This window comes from Neofelis nebulosa, chromosome 4 (assembly GCF_028018385.1).
Source record: "Neofelis nebulosa isolate mNeoNeb1 chromosome 4, mNeoNeb1.pri, whole genome shotgun sequence".
Lineage (NCBI taxonomy): Eukaryota > Metazoa > Chordata > Mammalia > Carnivora > Felidae > Neofelis > Neofelis nebulosa.
The window spans coordinates 54,248,583-54,267,372 of NC_080785.1; the positions used below are offsets into that span (position 1 = coordinate 54,248,583).

General features: G+C 38.6%; 1 protein-coding gene across 4 annotated transcripts; it reads right to left on the reverse strand.

The window, feature by feature from the left end:
* Positions 1–230: 230 nt before the first annotated feature.
* Positions 231–18,758, reverse strand: NUP42 (nucleoporin 42). Of its 4 annotated transcripts, none has more exons than XM_058724836.1 (8): positions 18,559–18,655; positions 18,014–18,101; positions 15,908–16,136; positions 12,976–13,070; positions 6,133–6,209; positions 5,306–5,392; positions 2,672–2,756; positions 231–1,202 (listed from the first exon to the last, which is right to left on the reverse strand). In XM_058724836.1, the coding sequence occupies exons 4-8, from the start codon at positions 13,049–13,051 to the stop codon at positions 634–636; spliced, it is 894 nt and encodes a 297-aa protein (XP_058580819.1). In that variant the 5' UTR covers positions 13,052–13,070; positions 15,908–16,136; positions 18,014–18,101; positions 18,559–18,655; the 3' UTR covers positions 231–633. The 4 variants fall into 4 exon arrangements, with proteins under 4 accessions (XP_058580819.1, XP_058580820.1, XP_058580818.1 ...); XM_058724837.1 differs by having other exon boundaries at positions 18,003–18,101; XM_058724835.1 differs by lacking the exon at positions 18,014–18,101 and having other exon boundaries at positions 18,559–18,758.
* Positions 18,759–18,790: the final 32 nt, after the last annotated feature.

The following is an 18,790-nucleotide window of genomic DNA, read 5'->3' on the forward strand; positions in this document are numbered from 1 at the left end:
GACACTATTTATTCACATGAGACCACAATTTCCATTTCTCTTACAATCCTGGGCCCATTTAAGAATTTGCCTAAAACTGATGAAGAATACTCAAATAGTGGCCCATGAGAAAGTTAAAACTGAGGGGGAAACAAAATTATGAGGGGAAAATGTCTCCACAGACCTGAAAAATACATTTTTGCCCTTTAAAAACTTATTTCTCTTTAAGAGAATTTTAACATAAAGGAAAGTGATGTTACTGATGTTTATTTGGTAAATAAGCTACATATTTAAGCATTTTTTCCCCTAATGGCTTTAGGAAATATCTCCTTCCTAAAAAAAAAAATATTTACAGGTAAACCTTTAAAGGGTATGACAGTAAAGTGATGTAGAATGAGAAAAGCACTTTATTCAGTGCACAGTTTTTCCAGTTCCATTCATAATTAAAGTAAAAAAAAAAAAAAACCTCTTGAGTATTTTTTATGAAAAAAATATTGAATTTCAAAACCCCTGAAGTTACTATTGAAAGCTTATATTCCTTAAACGTATATATGTACATATATATGTATATATTTGAACCACTCAGAGAAATTATATATGAACCACTCAAAACAACTTTAAGAGCTGTTCTTTTCTGTATTTAAAATTGTCCTTTCAAATATTTAGAAGTTCCACAGGTGGTGGCTTTAATGGAATTTTTCCCAGAGTAAATTTCTTGGATTGAAACTGCTCCAGTTCTTCTGCTGTTAGTTGATCCTTGGGTGTGAATAACACATTATCTGTTGTGATGCTGCCATTTGAGACTGGTAAAGAGGTGGATATGCTGCTATTTCCAAAGGTGTCACTGGATGACTTGGAAAAAGCACTGTGAGAATGTGAGCCTAGATTACCAAAACCAGCCACAGAATTGCCACTTCCAAAGGCTGGGGCTCCAACAGAGCCTGCTGCCATGGGAGCTGGAAATCCTGAAAATCCAGGTGATCCAAAACCGGAAGCTACAGGACTTTTAAAAGAAAATGAAGCAGCAGATGTGATTGCAGGTTTCCCAAATCCGAATGTTGGAGTGGAAGTAGTGATGGCAGAACTGGCAGGGGGTGCGGCTCCAAACGCTGGAGTATTCCCAAACACAGAAGGACTTCCAGAAGCGGCAGAGGCAAATCCAGAGCTTGGTTTAAAACTAAAATTCTGAGCATTAGCACTGCTGCTGTTATGCACTGGAAAACCTAAAAAAAAACAGAAAAAGGAAAAAATAACCTATGATAAGTCAGAAAATGTAACCATATTAACCACCCCTCCTTTTTTTCTTATTTCTGCCATGTTTGAATGTTGAGAAGCTTTATTGGAAAAAGTGAAAAGAAGAAGCTAGAACAAACCCATTAAAACCCTGTCGTCCTGTCTTTCTGCTGTACTGATCTCATTTGTACCATGATTATCCACACTCATGGAAACAGCTTTGAGAAACCTCTGGGATTAGGAGGTGGACTTTCGCTTTCTGTGCTCGTGTGCCCCAAGTAAATCAGCTATATCCATTATCAAAGAAGTAACTCTTTCCTCAGCTATATTCTTTTATTTAAAAATTTTTTAATTTAAAAAGATATTTATTTTGGGGAGGGGGGACAGAGAAAGAGACAGAGAGACAGAGATGGAGAGAGAGAATCCCAAGCAGGCCCCATGCTGTCAGTGCAGAGACAAATGCAGGATGTGATCACACCAACTGCAAGATCACGACCTGAGCCAAAACCAAGAGTCAGATGCTTAACCGACTGAGTCACCCAGGCGCGCCAGCTATATTCTTTTAAGCAAATATAGAGTGGTCACTTCATCTCAGTTTCCTCCTGTATAGATGGAGTGATTCTCAAGCCCCTTCCAGCTCTCAACTAAGATGAATATGATGAAATCATACTCTAATAATCGACATCTCTAGTTTTTGCCTAAATTTTTCCTGAGTTGCCATTTTTTGCATACTTTTTATGACAGTTGAAACCCTCAGTCCTAATTTGCATTTTTATTTGTCTCTAAGAACCATTGTTCACCTGTGTCCTAACTTAAAAAATTTGTCCTTTAAACTAAAAAAAAAACCAAAAACAGGGGGCGCCTGGGTGGCGCAGTCGGTTAAGCGTCCGACTTCAGCCAGGTCACGATCTCGCGGTCCGTGAGTTCGAGCCCCGCGTCAGGCTCTGGGCTGATGGCTCGGAGCCTGGAGCCTGTTTCCAATTCTGTGTCTCCCTCTCTCTCTGCCCCTCCCCCGTTCATGCTCTGTCTCTGTCTGTCCCAAAAATAAATAAAAAACATTAAAAAAAAAAAAAAATTTTTTTTTAAAAAAAACCAAAAACAAAAAGTGACACAGTATTGCCATGTGAGACAATACTATGCTGTTATACACAGTGAAAAGAAGGTCCTCAATTGTGGTGCTGCTACAACAGTTACTATGTATTCCTATAAAACTTTTGAAAAAACTCCTAAAATACACTTTGAAAGCTTGAGCCATAGGGTCTTTCAAAAAACATGCTCCATCTGACCTCCATTTCACAAATGACTGATGAGCCAAATTCTTTGAAACTCCATTATGGAAGACAGTAGAATCTGCAATGGTAATTTAATGTCCCTTAACACACCTTCAGACTTTATGATCTGAAACCTCTAAAATCCTGTTTCCAAAATGGATAAAGTCTTGCATCACTTTATCATTTACCTGGTGGCCCAAATGTTATTCCTTGCATACTGCCAAATCCAAATGTAGCTGCTGCTTGATTTACTCCACCCTTTACATCTGAGAGCTGCAAAAAAAAAAAAAAAAAAAAAAAAAAAAAAAAGGCAGGCAAATAATAAATTAGTTGATGAATAATTCTCAATTCACAGCCAAATTAAATTTTATTTTATTTTTTAAAAAAAAATTTTTTTTTCAACGTTTTTTATTTATTTTTGGGACAGAGAGAGACAGAGCATGAACGGGGGAGGGGCAGAGAGAGAGGGAGACACAGAATCAGAAACAGGCTCCAGGCTCCGAGCCATCAGCCCAGAGCTGGACGCGGGGCTCGAACTCACGGACCGCGAGATCGTGACCTGGCCGAAGTCGGACGCTTAACCGACTGCGCCACCCAGGCGCCCCCAAATTAAATTTTAAAAATGTGCACTTACCAGGCGCATGGGTGGCTCAGTTGGTTGAGCATCCGACTTCAGCTCAGGTCATGATCTCATGTTCTGTGAGTTTGAGCACCGCATTGGGTTCTGTGTGAACAGCTAGCTCAGAGCCTGGAGCCTGCTTGGGCCTGTGTCTCCCTCTCTCTCTGCACACCCCCCCCCCCCCCCCAACTCTCTCTCAAAAATGAATAAACGTTAAAAAAATTTTTTTAAATGTGCACTTAAAAATGTTTACCATAGAAAAATGCCCACAATATGAATACACATAGGAAAAAATGGACTAATTTCAATGAGTTAAGAGCAACTCATGAATTATGAGTGATGAATTATGGGTGATTTTAATTTTACTTATGCTTCTAAAATATTTTCTAAATTTCTTCAATGAATTTATATTAAAATCAGAAAAAAAAATTTAATAATACATTTTAATGACTAGGTTGATTATCAAAAAATCTAGACTTCAGGCAAAGGGCCTTTGGAGGCTACCTAGTCTACTTATTCTGATGCCTGAACTGAATTGATTCACAATTACATAATTAAAAACTTACTACTAAAATCTATTGAACATTTCCTATTCCTTGAAAATACTTTATGTTCTTACTATTTTCTACTCTAGAAATGTCTTTCATCTCTGCATAGTGAAATCTCAATCTCCCTTTCTTTTATTTTATTTTTAAGTTTTATTTATTTAAGTGATCTCTACACCCAATGTAGGTTCAAACTCATGACCCTGAGATCAAGAGTCGGATGCTCTACTGACTGAGCCAGCCAGGCACTCCTTTAAAATCCCTTTCAAGGAACTTTTCCCTTACTCCTTACCTCCAAGAAGTTTTTCCTAACTAACTCAAACAGATATAATTTCTCTTATTTGGAAGCCTCAATAGCATTTTCTAAAAATCAATTTCATTGAGGTATAGTTTATACGCAATAAAATGCATCCATCGTATATATGTATTTCAGTGAGTTTTGACAAACTTCTAGTCACCACCACAATCAAGATTTAGAACATTTCCATCACCTCTAAAAGTTCCCTTGTGTTTTTTTCAGTCAACTCTCTCCCAAACGCTAGGTACAGGGAAGAACTCATCTCCTATCACTATAGATGAGGTTTGTTTTCTTTAGTGTTTCATATAAACGGAATCACATAGTATGTACTTTTTTTTTTTTGGTCCAGCTTCTCTCCTTCAGTGTAATATTCATTAACAGGTAAACAGATAAACATATATTCATACACTGGATTAAAAGAATAAAGAATGAACTACTCGTATATGCTAAGCCCACTGTGGGTGGGGCTGTCCAAGATCTTAACCTATGGAGGGGCACCTAGAAAAGTGGCAAAGAGCAAGGAACTTCTAACCCTGAGGGTAGTTGTGTAGTTCTTTGGACTCAGTTATCCCCTTTACATCAGTAATGGTGGTGGTGGGCTACCTCTCATGTACGGACAGAATCCTTCAAGAAGTCCTACTAAACTTAAACGGCATTATAACAACTAAACGGTGGAGAAATTAGCTTACACAAGAGTCTGTTTAGGAAGTACATATTTAAGAAAGGGGTGGAGCACTGCAACTGTCACACAGTCATTTACTAAGTTAGGCAGTGACAACCATCATATCCTTTTTAGAAGGTAGAAATATAAATCGTCTGGGAAACTCTAAATATCTTATTTCAAAATAAGGTCCTTAAGAAGTTTTAATGGGAATAGAAACATCATAACTTTATTGACCAAGATAATGAATATGCTATAGTCAGGATCATGTATCTTTGGAGACAAGTGGGTATACATCTACTAAAGGCATTTCTATATAGGTCAGGGAATAGATGGTGAGTGTTTTCCAGTCACAAAAGCAAACAGTAGTCTAAATGCGTATCCAGATCATTTTTCAAAGCAATTTCTTTGTAAATGCTAATAACCTGGTATATTTGAATTTATGTAACATTTTCAAAACTAGACTACTTAAGTCAAAAACTTTACCCTAAGGAAAGCAAAGTTACCTGTGCTTTTCTGACTGAGGAACAGAGAGAAAGCAATTCCAGGACTGTGATTTTAAATGATACAATCCTGAGAATGTGTATCATAATTCTTGACAGAGAACTTTAGCTTTGCTTTCTAAATCCGAAGTGAAATTCTCTGCAAAAAAAGTAATAGATAAGACACTTCCCTGTAGAAAACTCTCCCAATACTCACCGAAGCTAAGTTAGCCGATGTATTTAGATTTTTCAGTTCATTTACTCTGTTTCTCCACTGATTTATTAACTGTTGGAGGGAATTTAGCTAAAGAGAGAAGACAGAAAAATAATCAGTCAATTCTGAGTGTTTAAGTTAGTCTCTCTAACTTCATGTCTTTATTTGCTAAAATCACAAGTTTAGAAAACATTTTTATGGCCCATTACTCGTACAATTTGCCCAAGATGTTCCAGCTATAGTTCCCTCCCTGTTCTCCAAAACCTTGTGTCACCTGGTTTAGAATTTCAAGTAATGTGGCAGCACAGAGGTAGTTATATCTGGATGGGAACAAACATGCATACTAGTTGAAATGCATGATCATGACCGTAGACAACACAAAAATACACTTTATGTCATTTCTTTTAAGCACTAACTTATTGAAGTCCAGCTTTTTTATTTTTTGATATCTCATATGTGAGAATGTTAATCCGTACCACAGACTGTGTCTTATTTCACTGCTTTTCTAGAATTCATCATGGTGTCTGTACCTAATAGATGCTCCATAAGTGTCAAATGATGAAAGGGTCTGACTTCTATGACTGATCACTGGATAATTTGCAAGAAAAATAGTGACATTCCTAGTTATATAGTCAAAATATATTATTACCATTTTAGATAACCAACCAATTTCAAAGAAAGTAATTTAGAAAATAAAAATAGCCTTGTCTTGAGAAAAATTATTAGACCTCATCCACTTTGCCAATGTACAAGCAAGCCACTACAAACAGAGAAGACTATAATTAACAGCTAATCTGGTATTAAGGTAGATGAATAGGAAACAAACTTACATAACTCTGTAAGTTATTGCTGGTTAAGTAGTTATGGTATTCAAGCCTCAATTCCTCTGGTGAAATGTCTGTAAAACCTGAAGTGAGGGATCAATTGGAATCTTTAAAATAAATACCAGTACTTTTGATAGTATAGTAAAGCTAGAAGTCCTAGACAAGAATATATGCTAATGTTGATCATAAGAAAATTTTCATAATCATAAGGAAAAATTTCAAAGCCTATATGTTTAATAAAGTATAAGATTAAAATAAAATATAGTTGTATATTTGATCTTTAAAGGGGGAAATTTTCTAAAGATAAATGGAGTGTAAGGAATAATACAAGAGTTAACTACATATACATTCAAATTTCTGTCTAAAATAATATTCTGTATGCCAGAAACTATAATAAGCAAAATTAAAAGGCAAATGGAAAACAGTAACTTTAACATATATGACAGGAAAAGAGCTAATGTCAATGTGTAAACAGCACTTACAAATCCATAGGACAAACAAATAGGAGCAAACATAAGAAACAGGCAATTCACAAAAAAATTCAAATAGCCAGTAAGTAAGTGAAATTAAAAAGTTCAGTTTAGGGGCGCCTGGGGGGGCTCAGTCAGTTGAGCATCAGACTCTTGGTTTCTGCTCAGGTCATGATCTCAATTGGTAAGTTTGGGCCCCACATAGGGCTCTGTGCTAACAGTGTGGAGCCTGCTTGGGATTCTCTCTCTCCCTCTCTCTGCCCCTCCCTGACTTGCTCTCTCTGTCCCTCTCTCAAAATAAATGACTAACTTAAAAAAAAATTCTTTAAAAAAAAAGTTCAATTTAAAAATACAACTTAAAATACAGATAAGATACTTTACTTAATGGCAAAAATTAAAAATGGATGGTATTTATTGTTAGTAAGGGTGTGGTAAAATTGACATTCTCCTAAATTGCCTTTAAGGCAACCAGAAAGGCACTTTTCTAGGAGGACAATTGTCAGTACGTGTCAAATGCCTTAAATATGTTTGTACCTTCTGTCCTTAATAGAATTTCTAGGATTTAACCTCAGAAAATAATCAGACCTATAATCAAAGAGTTTTATGTATGAAGGTGTTCATTCTAGTATTTTTAGTAATAGAGACAACCTGAAAACAACAAAGTAGAATACAAAACTAGATTATGGTCCTAATTATATATATACAAACAGGAAATATGGTTTTGTGTGCATATTTTGAAAGGAATAATCTGAAATATTATAGTTTGTGACACCAGGTGATCTTTATTTTATTTATGTATTTCTGTGTTTTTCAAGTTTTCTATGGCAACAGCTGTAAATTTATAATTAGGAAACTTTTTAAGAAAGGAAAAACAACATTCAGGATATTTCCTACAGAGAATTACTTGTAACCCAGATATCATTAACTCCATGGACTTCTACACCCCAGAATAAAGAAAAGACTAAATGTTCAAATTAGAACCTTGGATTCCCTCTAACAACTTGTCGTTATACCATCTTTAATAAGTGTTCAGGCCAAAAAACCTAGGAATCTCCTTGTATTTATCTCTTTCCCCACATCTAATTAATCAGCATCCTGCCAAGTTCTAATTCCAAAACACACTACGAATTTGACAAATTCTGTCTCCACTGCTAGTGATTCTAACCCAGTCAGTCACCAGCATTTGTCTCCTAACTCATCTCCTTGCCACTATTTTAGTTTTCACCCCACAGCACTCCCTACAGACCACTTCTTTCATACAACAGTCCGACTGAGTTTTTTCTAATCAGATCATGTCCTTCTGCTTAAAGCTCCACATGGCTGTCCTTACAGTTAGTCCAACATGATCTGGCTCTTGGCTGACTCTATGGCCTTATGTCCTATTACTCTTTCTCTCATTCACTCTCCTCCAGGGGTTCTGGCCTCACTTGTCTTCAAACTTGCCAATCTTGTTCCTACAAGGGTCTATGCACTAGCTATTCCTACTGCCAGGAATGCTTTCCCCAAATCTTCCCATAAGAGACACCTTCTTCTCACTTAGGACTCCACTCCAATCCTGCTTTGTAAGAATGGATAACTTACTCTAAAGAAAAACTGTCCCTCCAGTTACTTTCTCCTCCTTCCAGCTGTTCCTCATCTGAACCACAGAACACAGAAAATTATCTGAGTGACTATTTTCACAGTTATCCCAAGGGGGTAAAAAAGCAGTATCATTTTAGATGCATAGAGAGTTAATTCATTACAACTGATGTCTAAGAACAGTTCTCCAACTTTTTGGTCTCAAAACCCATTTATATTCTTAAAAATCATTAACAATGCCAAAGAGCTTTTGCTTATATAGGTTATAATATACATATTTACCATATTTAAAATGAAAAATAAGAAATAATAGAACATATTTATTAATTCACATAAAAATAAGAAACCAATTACATATCAACATAAATGAAAAAACTATTTTTCAAGCAAAAAATAAAAATTTAGTGAGATGAGTGGCACTGTTTTATGTCTGTAAATGTTTTTTTGCATACTTTAATGTAAAAATATTTTATTGCTAAAAAATGCTAACCCTCTTCTGAGCTTTCAGTGAGTCATCATCTCTTTGCTGACGGAGGGTCTGTTTGTAAATTTTTTTAATGTTTGGTTTTAAGAGAAGACTGCTGGATTATTATATCTACTTCTACATTCAGTCTGTTGCAATATACTACCTGGCTGAAGTGTATGAAGAAAATCTGTTCTAACACAGATAGGGAGTTGGGAAGGAGGACTTTAATAATCTTTTCAGGTAATTGTGGTGTTAGGTTCTTACAAGTTTAGCTATAATGTAAATTTAAGCCTTAATATTAATTAACTTTTTGTATTATTATATTAAATCTAGTGGTTTATCTTGTGCTTAGAATGAATTTTTCAGCCATGCATGTTTTTATAACATCATACATTGTCATTTAGAAACTACTGGTTCATTGAGTCATCTAGAACTTTCAAATATTGCCACATGCCATTTTACAATATCAAAAAACTCTTATTTGTTAATGTCACTGTCCATCTCATCAGAAGAGACTTTAAGAGATATTTAAGTCATCAAGCTGACAGTGGCAGAAAACAGTTTTCCATAATTCTAATTCTCACATGAAAGTTGAATTTTGTCATTGGCAATAAACAGTTGTTTTCTTTGAAGCAACAAGCTCACTCCATTTGTTTTTTTAGAAAATGCTGCCAAATTCCTAAGTCTAGATAACCATAGCTGTCAGTCATTCTTTCAAGTAAAAACGGTCTATGGAGGGGCACCTGGGTGGCTCAGTCGGTTAAGCGGCTGACTTCGGCTCAGGTCATGATCTCACAGTCCGTGGGTTCGAGCCCCGCGTCGGGCTCTGTGCTGACAGCTCAGAGCCTGGAGCCTGTTTCAGATTCTGTGTCTCCCTCTCTCTGACCCTCCCCCGTTCATGCTCTGTCTCTCTCTGTCTCAAAAATAAATAAACGTTAAAAAAAAAAAACAACAACAAAACGGTCTATGGAAAAAGTGGCTGGTTCAGCTCACAACTCAAAGGATCACTTGTGTCTTCCCTCAAGGAAGATAACCATCATATCTGAGTACGTGGCAGAAGCATTTCATGTGTGCTTCTCATTTTGTCACACAGATTAAAAAAAGTGTGCATACAGGACACCTGGGTGGCTCAGTCAGTTGAGCATCTGACTTTTGATTTCAGCTCGGGTCATGATCCCAGGGTCATGGGATGGAGCCCCGCATGCTGCTCAGTGCTGAGTGTGGAGCCTGCTTGATTTGTTCTTTCTCTGTCTCTGTCTCTCTCTCTCTCTAAAAAATAGTGTGGGGCGCCTGGGTGGCTCAGGCTCAGTTGGTTAAGTGACTGACTTCGGCTCAGGTCATGATCTTGCAGTTCATGAGCTTAAGCCCCATGTTGGGTTCTGTGCTCACAGCTCGGAGCCTGGAGCCTGCTTCAGATTCTGTGTCTCCCCCTCTGTCTCTGCCCCTGCCCTGCTCACATTCTATCTCTCTCTCTCTCTCTCAAAAATAAATAAACATTAAAAAAAAATTTTTTTTAAGGTGTACACTCAAGGGTCATGATTAATAAAATCACTATTTTTACCTCTTCATCAAAAACTTTAAGTGAAAATGGCATTAAAAAGTTTTTTTATTGGGGTGCCTGGCTGGCTTGGTCAGAAGACCATATGACTTTTGACCTCAGGGTCCAGAGTTCAAGTCCCATGTTAGGTGTAGAGATTACTTATAAAAATTTAAAAAAAAAATTTTTTTATTGACTAATGTAGTCTGCTAGTACAGTTATGTTGCCTCTGCCTTGATTCATGCTAAGATACAAGGAGTTTGACCCATCAATGCTTTTGCACCAACAGTGCAAATGTCAACAGAGTGAAATGGCAATTAATGTCTTGGTATTATTATGAAAATATTTTTGAATTTGTAGAGCCTTTTGAAAATTTTTTAAAATTTATTTTTATTTTTTTTAAAAGTTTATTTCTGAGAGAGAGAGAGAGAGAGAGAGAGAGTGCAGGGAAGGGGCAGAGAGAGAGAGAGAGCGCGAGGGAGGATCTGAAGTGGGCTCCATGCTGACACAGAGAGCATAATGCGGGGCTTGAACTCACATACCTTGAGATCATGACCTGAGCCAAAGTCGGACGCTTAACCGACTGAGCCACCCAGGCGCTCCTGTAGAGGCTTTTTAAAAAAAGTTTGACAGAAAGCATGTGTGTGCGCACTCAAGTACAAGTGAGAAGGGGGGGGCAGGGGGAGAAGGAGAGAGAGAATCTCAAGCAGGCTCTATGCTGTCAGCACAGAGCCCACTGTGGGGCTGGATCTCACAAACTGTGAGATCATAACCTGAGCCCAAATCAACAGTTGGACGCTCAACTGACTGAGTCACCTAGGCACCCCAAATTTGTACAACCTTTAAAAGGGTCTCAGGAATAGGGCTGCCAGATTTAGCAAATAATACAGGATGCCCAGGGGTGTCTGGGTGGCTCAGTTGATTGTTTGACTTCGGCTCAGATCATGATCTCATGATCTCAAGTTCGAGAGTTCAAAGCCTGCACTGGGCTCCCTGCTGTCAACGCAGAGTCCACTTCAGATCCTCTGTCCTCACCACCCCCACCTCTCCCCCGTGCACAAGCACTCTCTCTCTCTCTCTCTCTCAAAATAAACATTAAAAAAAATGCAGGATGCCCAGTTAAATCTCAATGTCAGATATCTAACAAATACTTTTTTAGTATAAGTATGTCCTAAATATTACATGGGATTTCATATACTAAAAATATTTTTTGTTTACCTAAATAAAAAAAATTTAAATTTAACCGAGTGTCCCATATTTTATCTGGCAATCCTACGTAAGAATCTATATTCCACAGTTTGAGAACCATTGCTTTAGGGCATTAGACATTAGGTTTAATTCCAAACTGATTAAAAAAGGTTCAGTACTTCTTTATTTTCTTTATAGAAAACACTATCTAAAACTATCTGATTTATTTGTATTATTTACTGTCTCCCTCCCTCAAGAACATAAGCTTTGTAAGCATGGGAGCTTGTCTATCCTGCTCATCACTATATTCTTAGAACTTAGAATAGGGCCTGGCACAAAAGAAATTCAGTAAATATTTTGTTGAACAGCTGAGTGAATAAATAACTAAGGACTGGTGTGACAAATGCTCAGAGGGAATAAGCAGGCAGAGCTGAGACAGAGTAGGGATCCCAGAGTTCTGAGGGTTTGCAGGGGCTCTCATCTGCGAGGTACTTGCTATTTACTCAACAGCACAGAGGGCCCAGGACCACCCAAAATAGGATTAGAAAAGTGTGGTGCTCTAGGTTTGAGTTCAGAAAGGGCTTAGGGACCACGCACAAAAGAAACAGGGAGGAAAAAGCGTATTCTAAAGAAATGCTATCCCTGTAGCCAAGCTAAAGCTCTTTACCTTCACATGCTATCTCCAGAATAGGTCTCAACACGCTTTACAAAAAATAACTATCTTTGGAAGGAAATACAGGGAAGGGAGAAGAGAATCAGGCAGCCAAGGCCTTAATGACAAAAAGGATGTGAATCTTCTATTCACTGTTAGCAGCTAAGAGTTTTGAAAGTTGTACCTATAGGGAACCAAGAAGGCAGAGACTCTTTGGGGGCTTACAGAATTGGAATTGGGGTGGGTCCTGATTTCACTATTTTCCCATGAGAACTACATACTTTAAAAAAACTGTATCTTCTAATTTTTTTTAATGTTTATTTATTTTTAACAGAAAGATACAGAGCATGAGCGGGGGAGGGGCAGAGAGCGAGGGAGACAAAGAATCCGAAGCAGGTTCCAGGCTCTGAGCTGTCAGCACAGACCCCGACACGGGGCTCGAACTCACAGACCACGAGATCATGACCGGTCATGATCATGACCAGATGCTCAACCGACTGAGCCACCCAGGCGCCCCCTCAAAAAACTGTATCTTCGGGGCGCCTGGGTGGCTCAGTCGGTTGAGCGTCCGACTTCAGCTCAGGTCACGATCTCACGGTCCGTGAGTTCGAGCCCCGCGTCGGGCTCTGGGCTGACAGCTCAGAGCCTGGAGCCTGCTTCCGATTCTGTGTCTCCCTCTCTCTCTGCCCCTCCCCCGTTCATGCTCTGTCTCTCTCTGTCTCAAAAATAAATAAATGTTAAAAAAAAAAAATTTAAAAAAAAAACAAAAAAAAAAAACTGTATCTTCTAATCTCTATCTCTGAATTATGAAGTTCCGCCAGAAAAATGGAATACTTTAAACAATGTCTAAACTCTCCTAACTGTAGCTAAGTTTGAGATTAGTTTATTAAGCATGACCTTCGTTTTAGAAACTAAGAGTTATAAAACACAATTTACAAACATACAATTTCTCAATTACCTGAAATATTAGGCTTCTTTTTCACTGGCGAATAAACAGAAAACATCCACTGCCCTGATGATTCCCAAACTTCCATATCTTTTATAATTCCTTCTCTGGAAAAAAAAGAGAAAAGGAACTTTTTAATCTGCTTGTTAAAATTTATTGTTTATAATTTTCAATGACCCAAATTTTAAATTATAGTAAACATATAATTTCAGATTTTTTCAATTGTATTTTCTGAAGAGTATTCTTTAAAGCAGAATTTATAGAATAAGAACTATATTTCATGATTTTAAATATTGTAATATTGGGGTGCCTGGGTGGCTCAGTTGGTTGAACATCTGACTCTTGGTTTGGGTCAGGTCATTATCCCAGGGTTGTGGGATTGAGCTGTGTTGGACTCCACACTGAGTGGGGAGCCTGCTTGGGATCCTCTATCTCTGTCTCTTCCCCTCCCTGTACCCCTCTCCTTTGCTCGAGTGCTCTTTAAAATAAAAAAAAATTAGGGGCGCCTGGGTGGATCAGTCAGTGAAAGGTCTGACTGCAGCTCAGGCTATGATCTTGTGGTTCTTGGGTTCAAGCCCTGCGTCGGGCTCTGTGCTGATAGCTCAGAGCCTGGAGCCTGCTTTAGATTTTGTGACTCCCTCTCTCTCTGCCCCTCCCCACTCATACTCTGTCTCTCTCTCTCTCTCTCAAAAATGAATAAACATTAAAAATGAAAATAGGGGGCACCTGCATGGCTCAGTCAGTTAAGCAGCCAACTTCAGCTCAGGTCATGATCTCATGGCTCATGAGCTTAAGCCCTGCGTTGGCCTCTGTGCTGGCAACTCAGAGCCGGGAGCCTGCTCAGATTGTGTCTGCCTCTCTCCCTGCCCCTCTCCTGCTTGAACTCTGTGTCTCTCTCTCAACAATAAATAAATATTAAAAAATAACTTTAAAAAATTAAAACAAAAAAATATAATACCAAAAAAGTTTATAGTTTTGGTTTTCTAGTAAGCTGAACCATTAACCAATACATTTATTAAGTGAGAACTATCCAACTATACATATTTAAAGAACTAAAATACAATAAGATATACAATACTAACTTTAATCTTTCTTTGTTATCATAAACATCAACGGCCATTTAACTGGAAAAAGACACAAAGCACCATATGAGTAATACAGAACCATGACATTTTAATTTTATGTATGTATGTATGTATGTATTTGAAGTTTATTTATTTATTTTGAAAGAGAGAGAGAATGAGCAGAGGACGGGCAGAAACTCTGAGAGGGAAAGAAAGAATCCCAAATAGGCTCTGTGCCATCAGTGAGGAGCCGATGTAGGGCTCAAACTCACGAACTGTTAGATTATGACCTGAGCTCAAACCTAGAGTCAGACACTTAACTGACCAAGGCATTCAGATGTCCCTTTATTTAATTTGTTAAAAAAAAAATTTTTTTTAAGTAAGCTTCAAGCCCAGCGGGGAGCCCAATGCAGGGCTTGAACTCACTACCCTGACATCAAGACCTGAACTGGGATCAAATCAGACACTTTAGCCACGTAAAGCCAGCCAGGCACCCGGAACCTTAAACTTTTTAAAGTGGGCAGGATTTGGGGCGCCTGGGTGGCTCAGTCGGTTAAGCGGCCAACTTCGGCTCAGGTCATGATCTCGCGGTCCGTGAGTTCGAGCCCCGCGTCGGGCTCTGCTGACAGCTCGGAGCCTGGAGCCTGTTTCGGATTCTGTGTCTCCCTCTCTCTGACCCTCCCCCGTTCATGCTTTCTCTCTGTCTCAAAAATAAATAAATGTTAAAAAAAATTAAAAAAAAAATAAAGTGGGCAGGATTTTAGAGACCATTTTGTTTAATTCTTATATTTTGCAGAACAGAAAACAGACCCATGTCCATATAGTTATTTTATTGGCGAAGGTGTGGATAGATTTGACTCTAAATTAAATGGTTCCCTCCACTATCCAAAAAGCCACAATTAATAAAATTTTAGCTATCACAGAATTTTAAATAATTTTTAAATTATTTTACAACATCAAATATAGGAAGGAAGCCTTTGTTTGCTCTTTTACCTTTAAAAAATCAATTGTATGTAGTACATGGCTCAAAATGTTTACCACTTGTTCTAATTTATTATGGGAAATAAAAGACTAACAAGTATATTTAAGTTCTGTCCTCAAGTGGGGAGCTGAGGCAACAGTTACAGAGAGTCAGGGAATATTCTGGCACCAGTCATACATTCTACCATGATGAAGAAATCATAAGGAATATACTCCACAGTAATGAAGGAAATCAAATGAAATCAGTTTCAATGGGGTAGGTGAAATAAAAATTTTAGAAAGAAAAATGCCAGATGTTGTAAGTACCACCAAGATTACAAATAGCTTAAATTACCTCATACTTTGCAAAGACCTCATAATTTGCAACAAATTTAAACAGAACTACTTTAGAAAGATATTCACAATATAGTGTTAGCCATAGAAAAGTGGGAAAAAAAATTAGCCCTGAGAGTCACTGTACTGGTATGGTAAGGTGACCAATATTTTTTTTCATTTTTACTTTAGAGAGAGAGAGTGTGTAAGTCAGGGAAAGGGAGAGAGGGGGAGAGAGAGAGAGAGACAGAGAGAGAGAGAGAATCTCAAGCAGGCTCCACAGCGTGGAGCCTGATGTGGGGCTCAGTCCCATGACCCTGGGATCATGACCTGAGCTGAAATCCAGTTGGATGATCAACTGACTGAGCCACCCAGGTGCCCCAAGGTGGTACATTTTTAAGTGAAATAAAGTCTACTGTGACATATGCAAAATAGTTATCTCTGAGTAATAGGATCATGGGTGCTTTTTCTTCTTTTTGCTTATTCTGATTTTTGAATAATGTATTACTTCTTTTTTAAAGAAAATATTATAGGTACTTTTGAAAAAAATAAGCAAATGGGTAGTTTTTCTGAAGGCTTCCACTTACAGAAGTTTCTTTTCATCTTTCTGCTCATCAGAGCTGGGTGAAGCAAATGGATTCTGGGATAGTCCAAATCCCCTGTTCCTGCTAGTTGAAGCTCCAGAATCCGAAGAACTGAAAGATGGCTTTTCTTGATCTCTGCTGCCCCCCCATGGTGTGGATTTGGAGAAGCTGGATGGCTGGATAACACTGGAGTATCTCTGGCTGGAGGGATTCCATCCACGTCTGTTACTACCTGAAAACAAAACAATTTTATTGGCAACTCCTTTTTTAAAACTCTAAAAATTTCATTACATTTTGTCTTATGTGCAGACATTATGCAAAGATTTAAGAAGCACATTTCCACTCATTTTAAATCACAAAATTCTTCATTTTTGATTTATATATTTACTTGTAACCAACACATCACGTAATGGTCTAGTGGCATTTTTTGTTTGTTTGCTTAAAAAGATTGAGAGGACTGTAAATCCACAGAAAAATAATGATATATTACTAAGTTAAGATGATATAAGCTTATTAAATAATTGCTTGATAATGGATTTAGGATCTATCTTAAACCATAAGCTCCTTCAGGATAAAAAGTTCTGTCTTTACCATTTTTTGCTCTCCTACTGGGCCCTTACACAGCAGTAAAGTCTGAAAAATGAACAATGTATTAAAGAGTTTGTTGAATATAAAAAATTAGATCCTACCCTCTGTCCTTGAATAGATGCTTAAATCTATTTTTTTTTTTTAATTTTTTTTTAACGTTTATTTATTTTTGAGACAGAGAGAGACAGAGCATGAACGGGGGAGGGGCAGAGAGAGAGGGAGACACAGAATCTGAAGCAGGCTCCAGGCTCTGGGCCATCAGCCCAGAGCCCGACGCGGGGCTGGAACTCACGGACGGTGAGATTGTGACCTGAGCTGAAGTCGGACGCTTAACCGGCTGAGCCACCCAGGCGCCCCGATGCTTAAATCTATTTGACTCCATCTTCCCTCTGGGAAAACACCATTACCCACCTCTCTTTCATAGGGAGATTATAATTTACATGTGAATAAAATGCATTGAGTTCGATTATGAGCAGATTCTAATATTTCATAATTATCGAAATGAACCAACAGGACTCTCTCCTCTCTCTGTATTTAAAAAAATCTTCTCACTTAAAGTACCTCATTTACTCATCACTTCCTAGTTGGGGCCAAGATAATTCACCTTGTTTTTGACTGAATTAGGAGATATGCCATGAAATATATTAAAAACTGGAGTGATGGGAGATATATTCCATCTTGAAAATTCATCTCCCATTTCTAAAACTACTTAATAAAACCAATGATAAAAAAGGAGCAGATTGCTGGGCCAGATTCCTCATGAAAGGGTTAATGGTATTTTATTTTTCTGAAGTTTCAAATCCTTTGGGGGATGACACCTGAAGAAATTCATTCCTTCTTTTGTATATAGCTTTTGGCCTTCACTTATTAATTCTAGAAGCATTCCTTTCTGGGAACTAAATACACTGTTTACTTAATGAGTTTCTTCAACCATTAATCCATTCAACATTTATTTTTTAATTACTACATTTAGAGTGAGTCTTCAAAGAATGTCAAATATTAAGTGGTTTTTCTAGGAAATACACTCACATTTATCAAACCCCGAGTCATAATTTTTGGTTTGGAATATTCACTAGACTAATGGTGGGTGATGCAAAAGGACTGTCTCCAAGACGAGGAGGGATCAGACGTGAAACCACAATGCAACATGAAGAGTTGGATAAACAGTCCTACAAGAGGGAAGGGAAGGAAGAGTTGGAGAGGTGGTCAGCATCTTGTGACACTGTCAAGGGCTACCGTCAATCCTTAGAAAATAAAACCTAACTATTCATCTGAACTTTAAAACTTTGCATTGTAATATGGTTTCATTTTTGTTCCCTCCTCATCTTGAACACCATCCTTTCACATCATCCACGATTGGCTTAAATATTCCAAAAACTTTGACAATCACTAAGGCCCAGATAGTAGGTCAACGCGGTCCTCCACCCCCCTTCCCTCATAACTCACAGTTCTTAACTGGGCATCCCACCCTTCTAATTTTACCCCCAATGTTATGAACATGTACATTCACCTGGGGTATACCTTTGTAGCTATTATTAGATTTTGAAAGGAGTTTGCAACTTCTCCAAAGTTAAGAATCCAGGCTCTGACCCCAGTTGCTAGCCTCTCTCTGGAAAAAAGTTTGGTAAAAATTATATTTAAGGTGACAAGGGAAAAAAATAAAGTACTCAGAAGGGTAGTAAAGCAAGGAGGCATCTGGGTCGACCTACACGAATTCTCCGGACCATTACCACCCGCAGACAAGGTAGCTTTCCACGTACTCTCGAACTAAAAACTCATTGTTTCGCATTAGTAACAAAGGCCAAGTCCCTGTCTTCATCCCCTCAACAAAAAACAACCCAGGGGCTAACAGACTAATAAAAGCGTCGGAGAGAACCTGAACCCAGCCCGGTGGGCGGGGCTGAAGAGGGGACGACGCGAGCAACTCAGCAGCGTCACCAGACTAGTGCACAGCGCCGCAAAGCCTAGTGGCGGGCCTCACGCCTGACGCCCGGTCCCAACCAGACGAGCCCCGGGCCAGGCCTTCCCCTAGTCGGCTACCGGCGTAGGACCGGGGAGAACGTCACCTGAGGGCTGTTGCTGCCGTCCCCCGCCCGCACCCCCGGCGCCGGGATGTTCGTTCCAGCACCGGTCTCCAAAGCGGCACCGGCCTTGAAGGAAGAATTGACAAATGGTCATAGCGACAGCGTCGCCCACGGAACGGTCTTCAGGCGGCACCCTCAGCGGAAGGAGAGCCCAATGCAACCACAGGTCCCACCCCGCTACCGTGATGTCATCTTCTCGCGCCCCTTTCTCTCT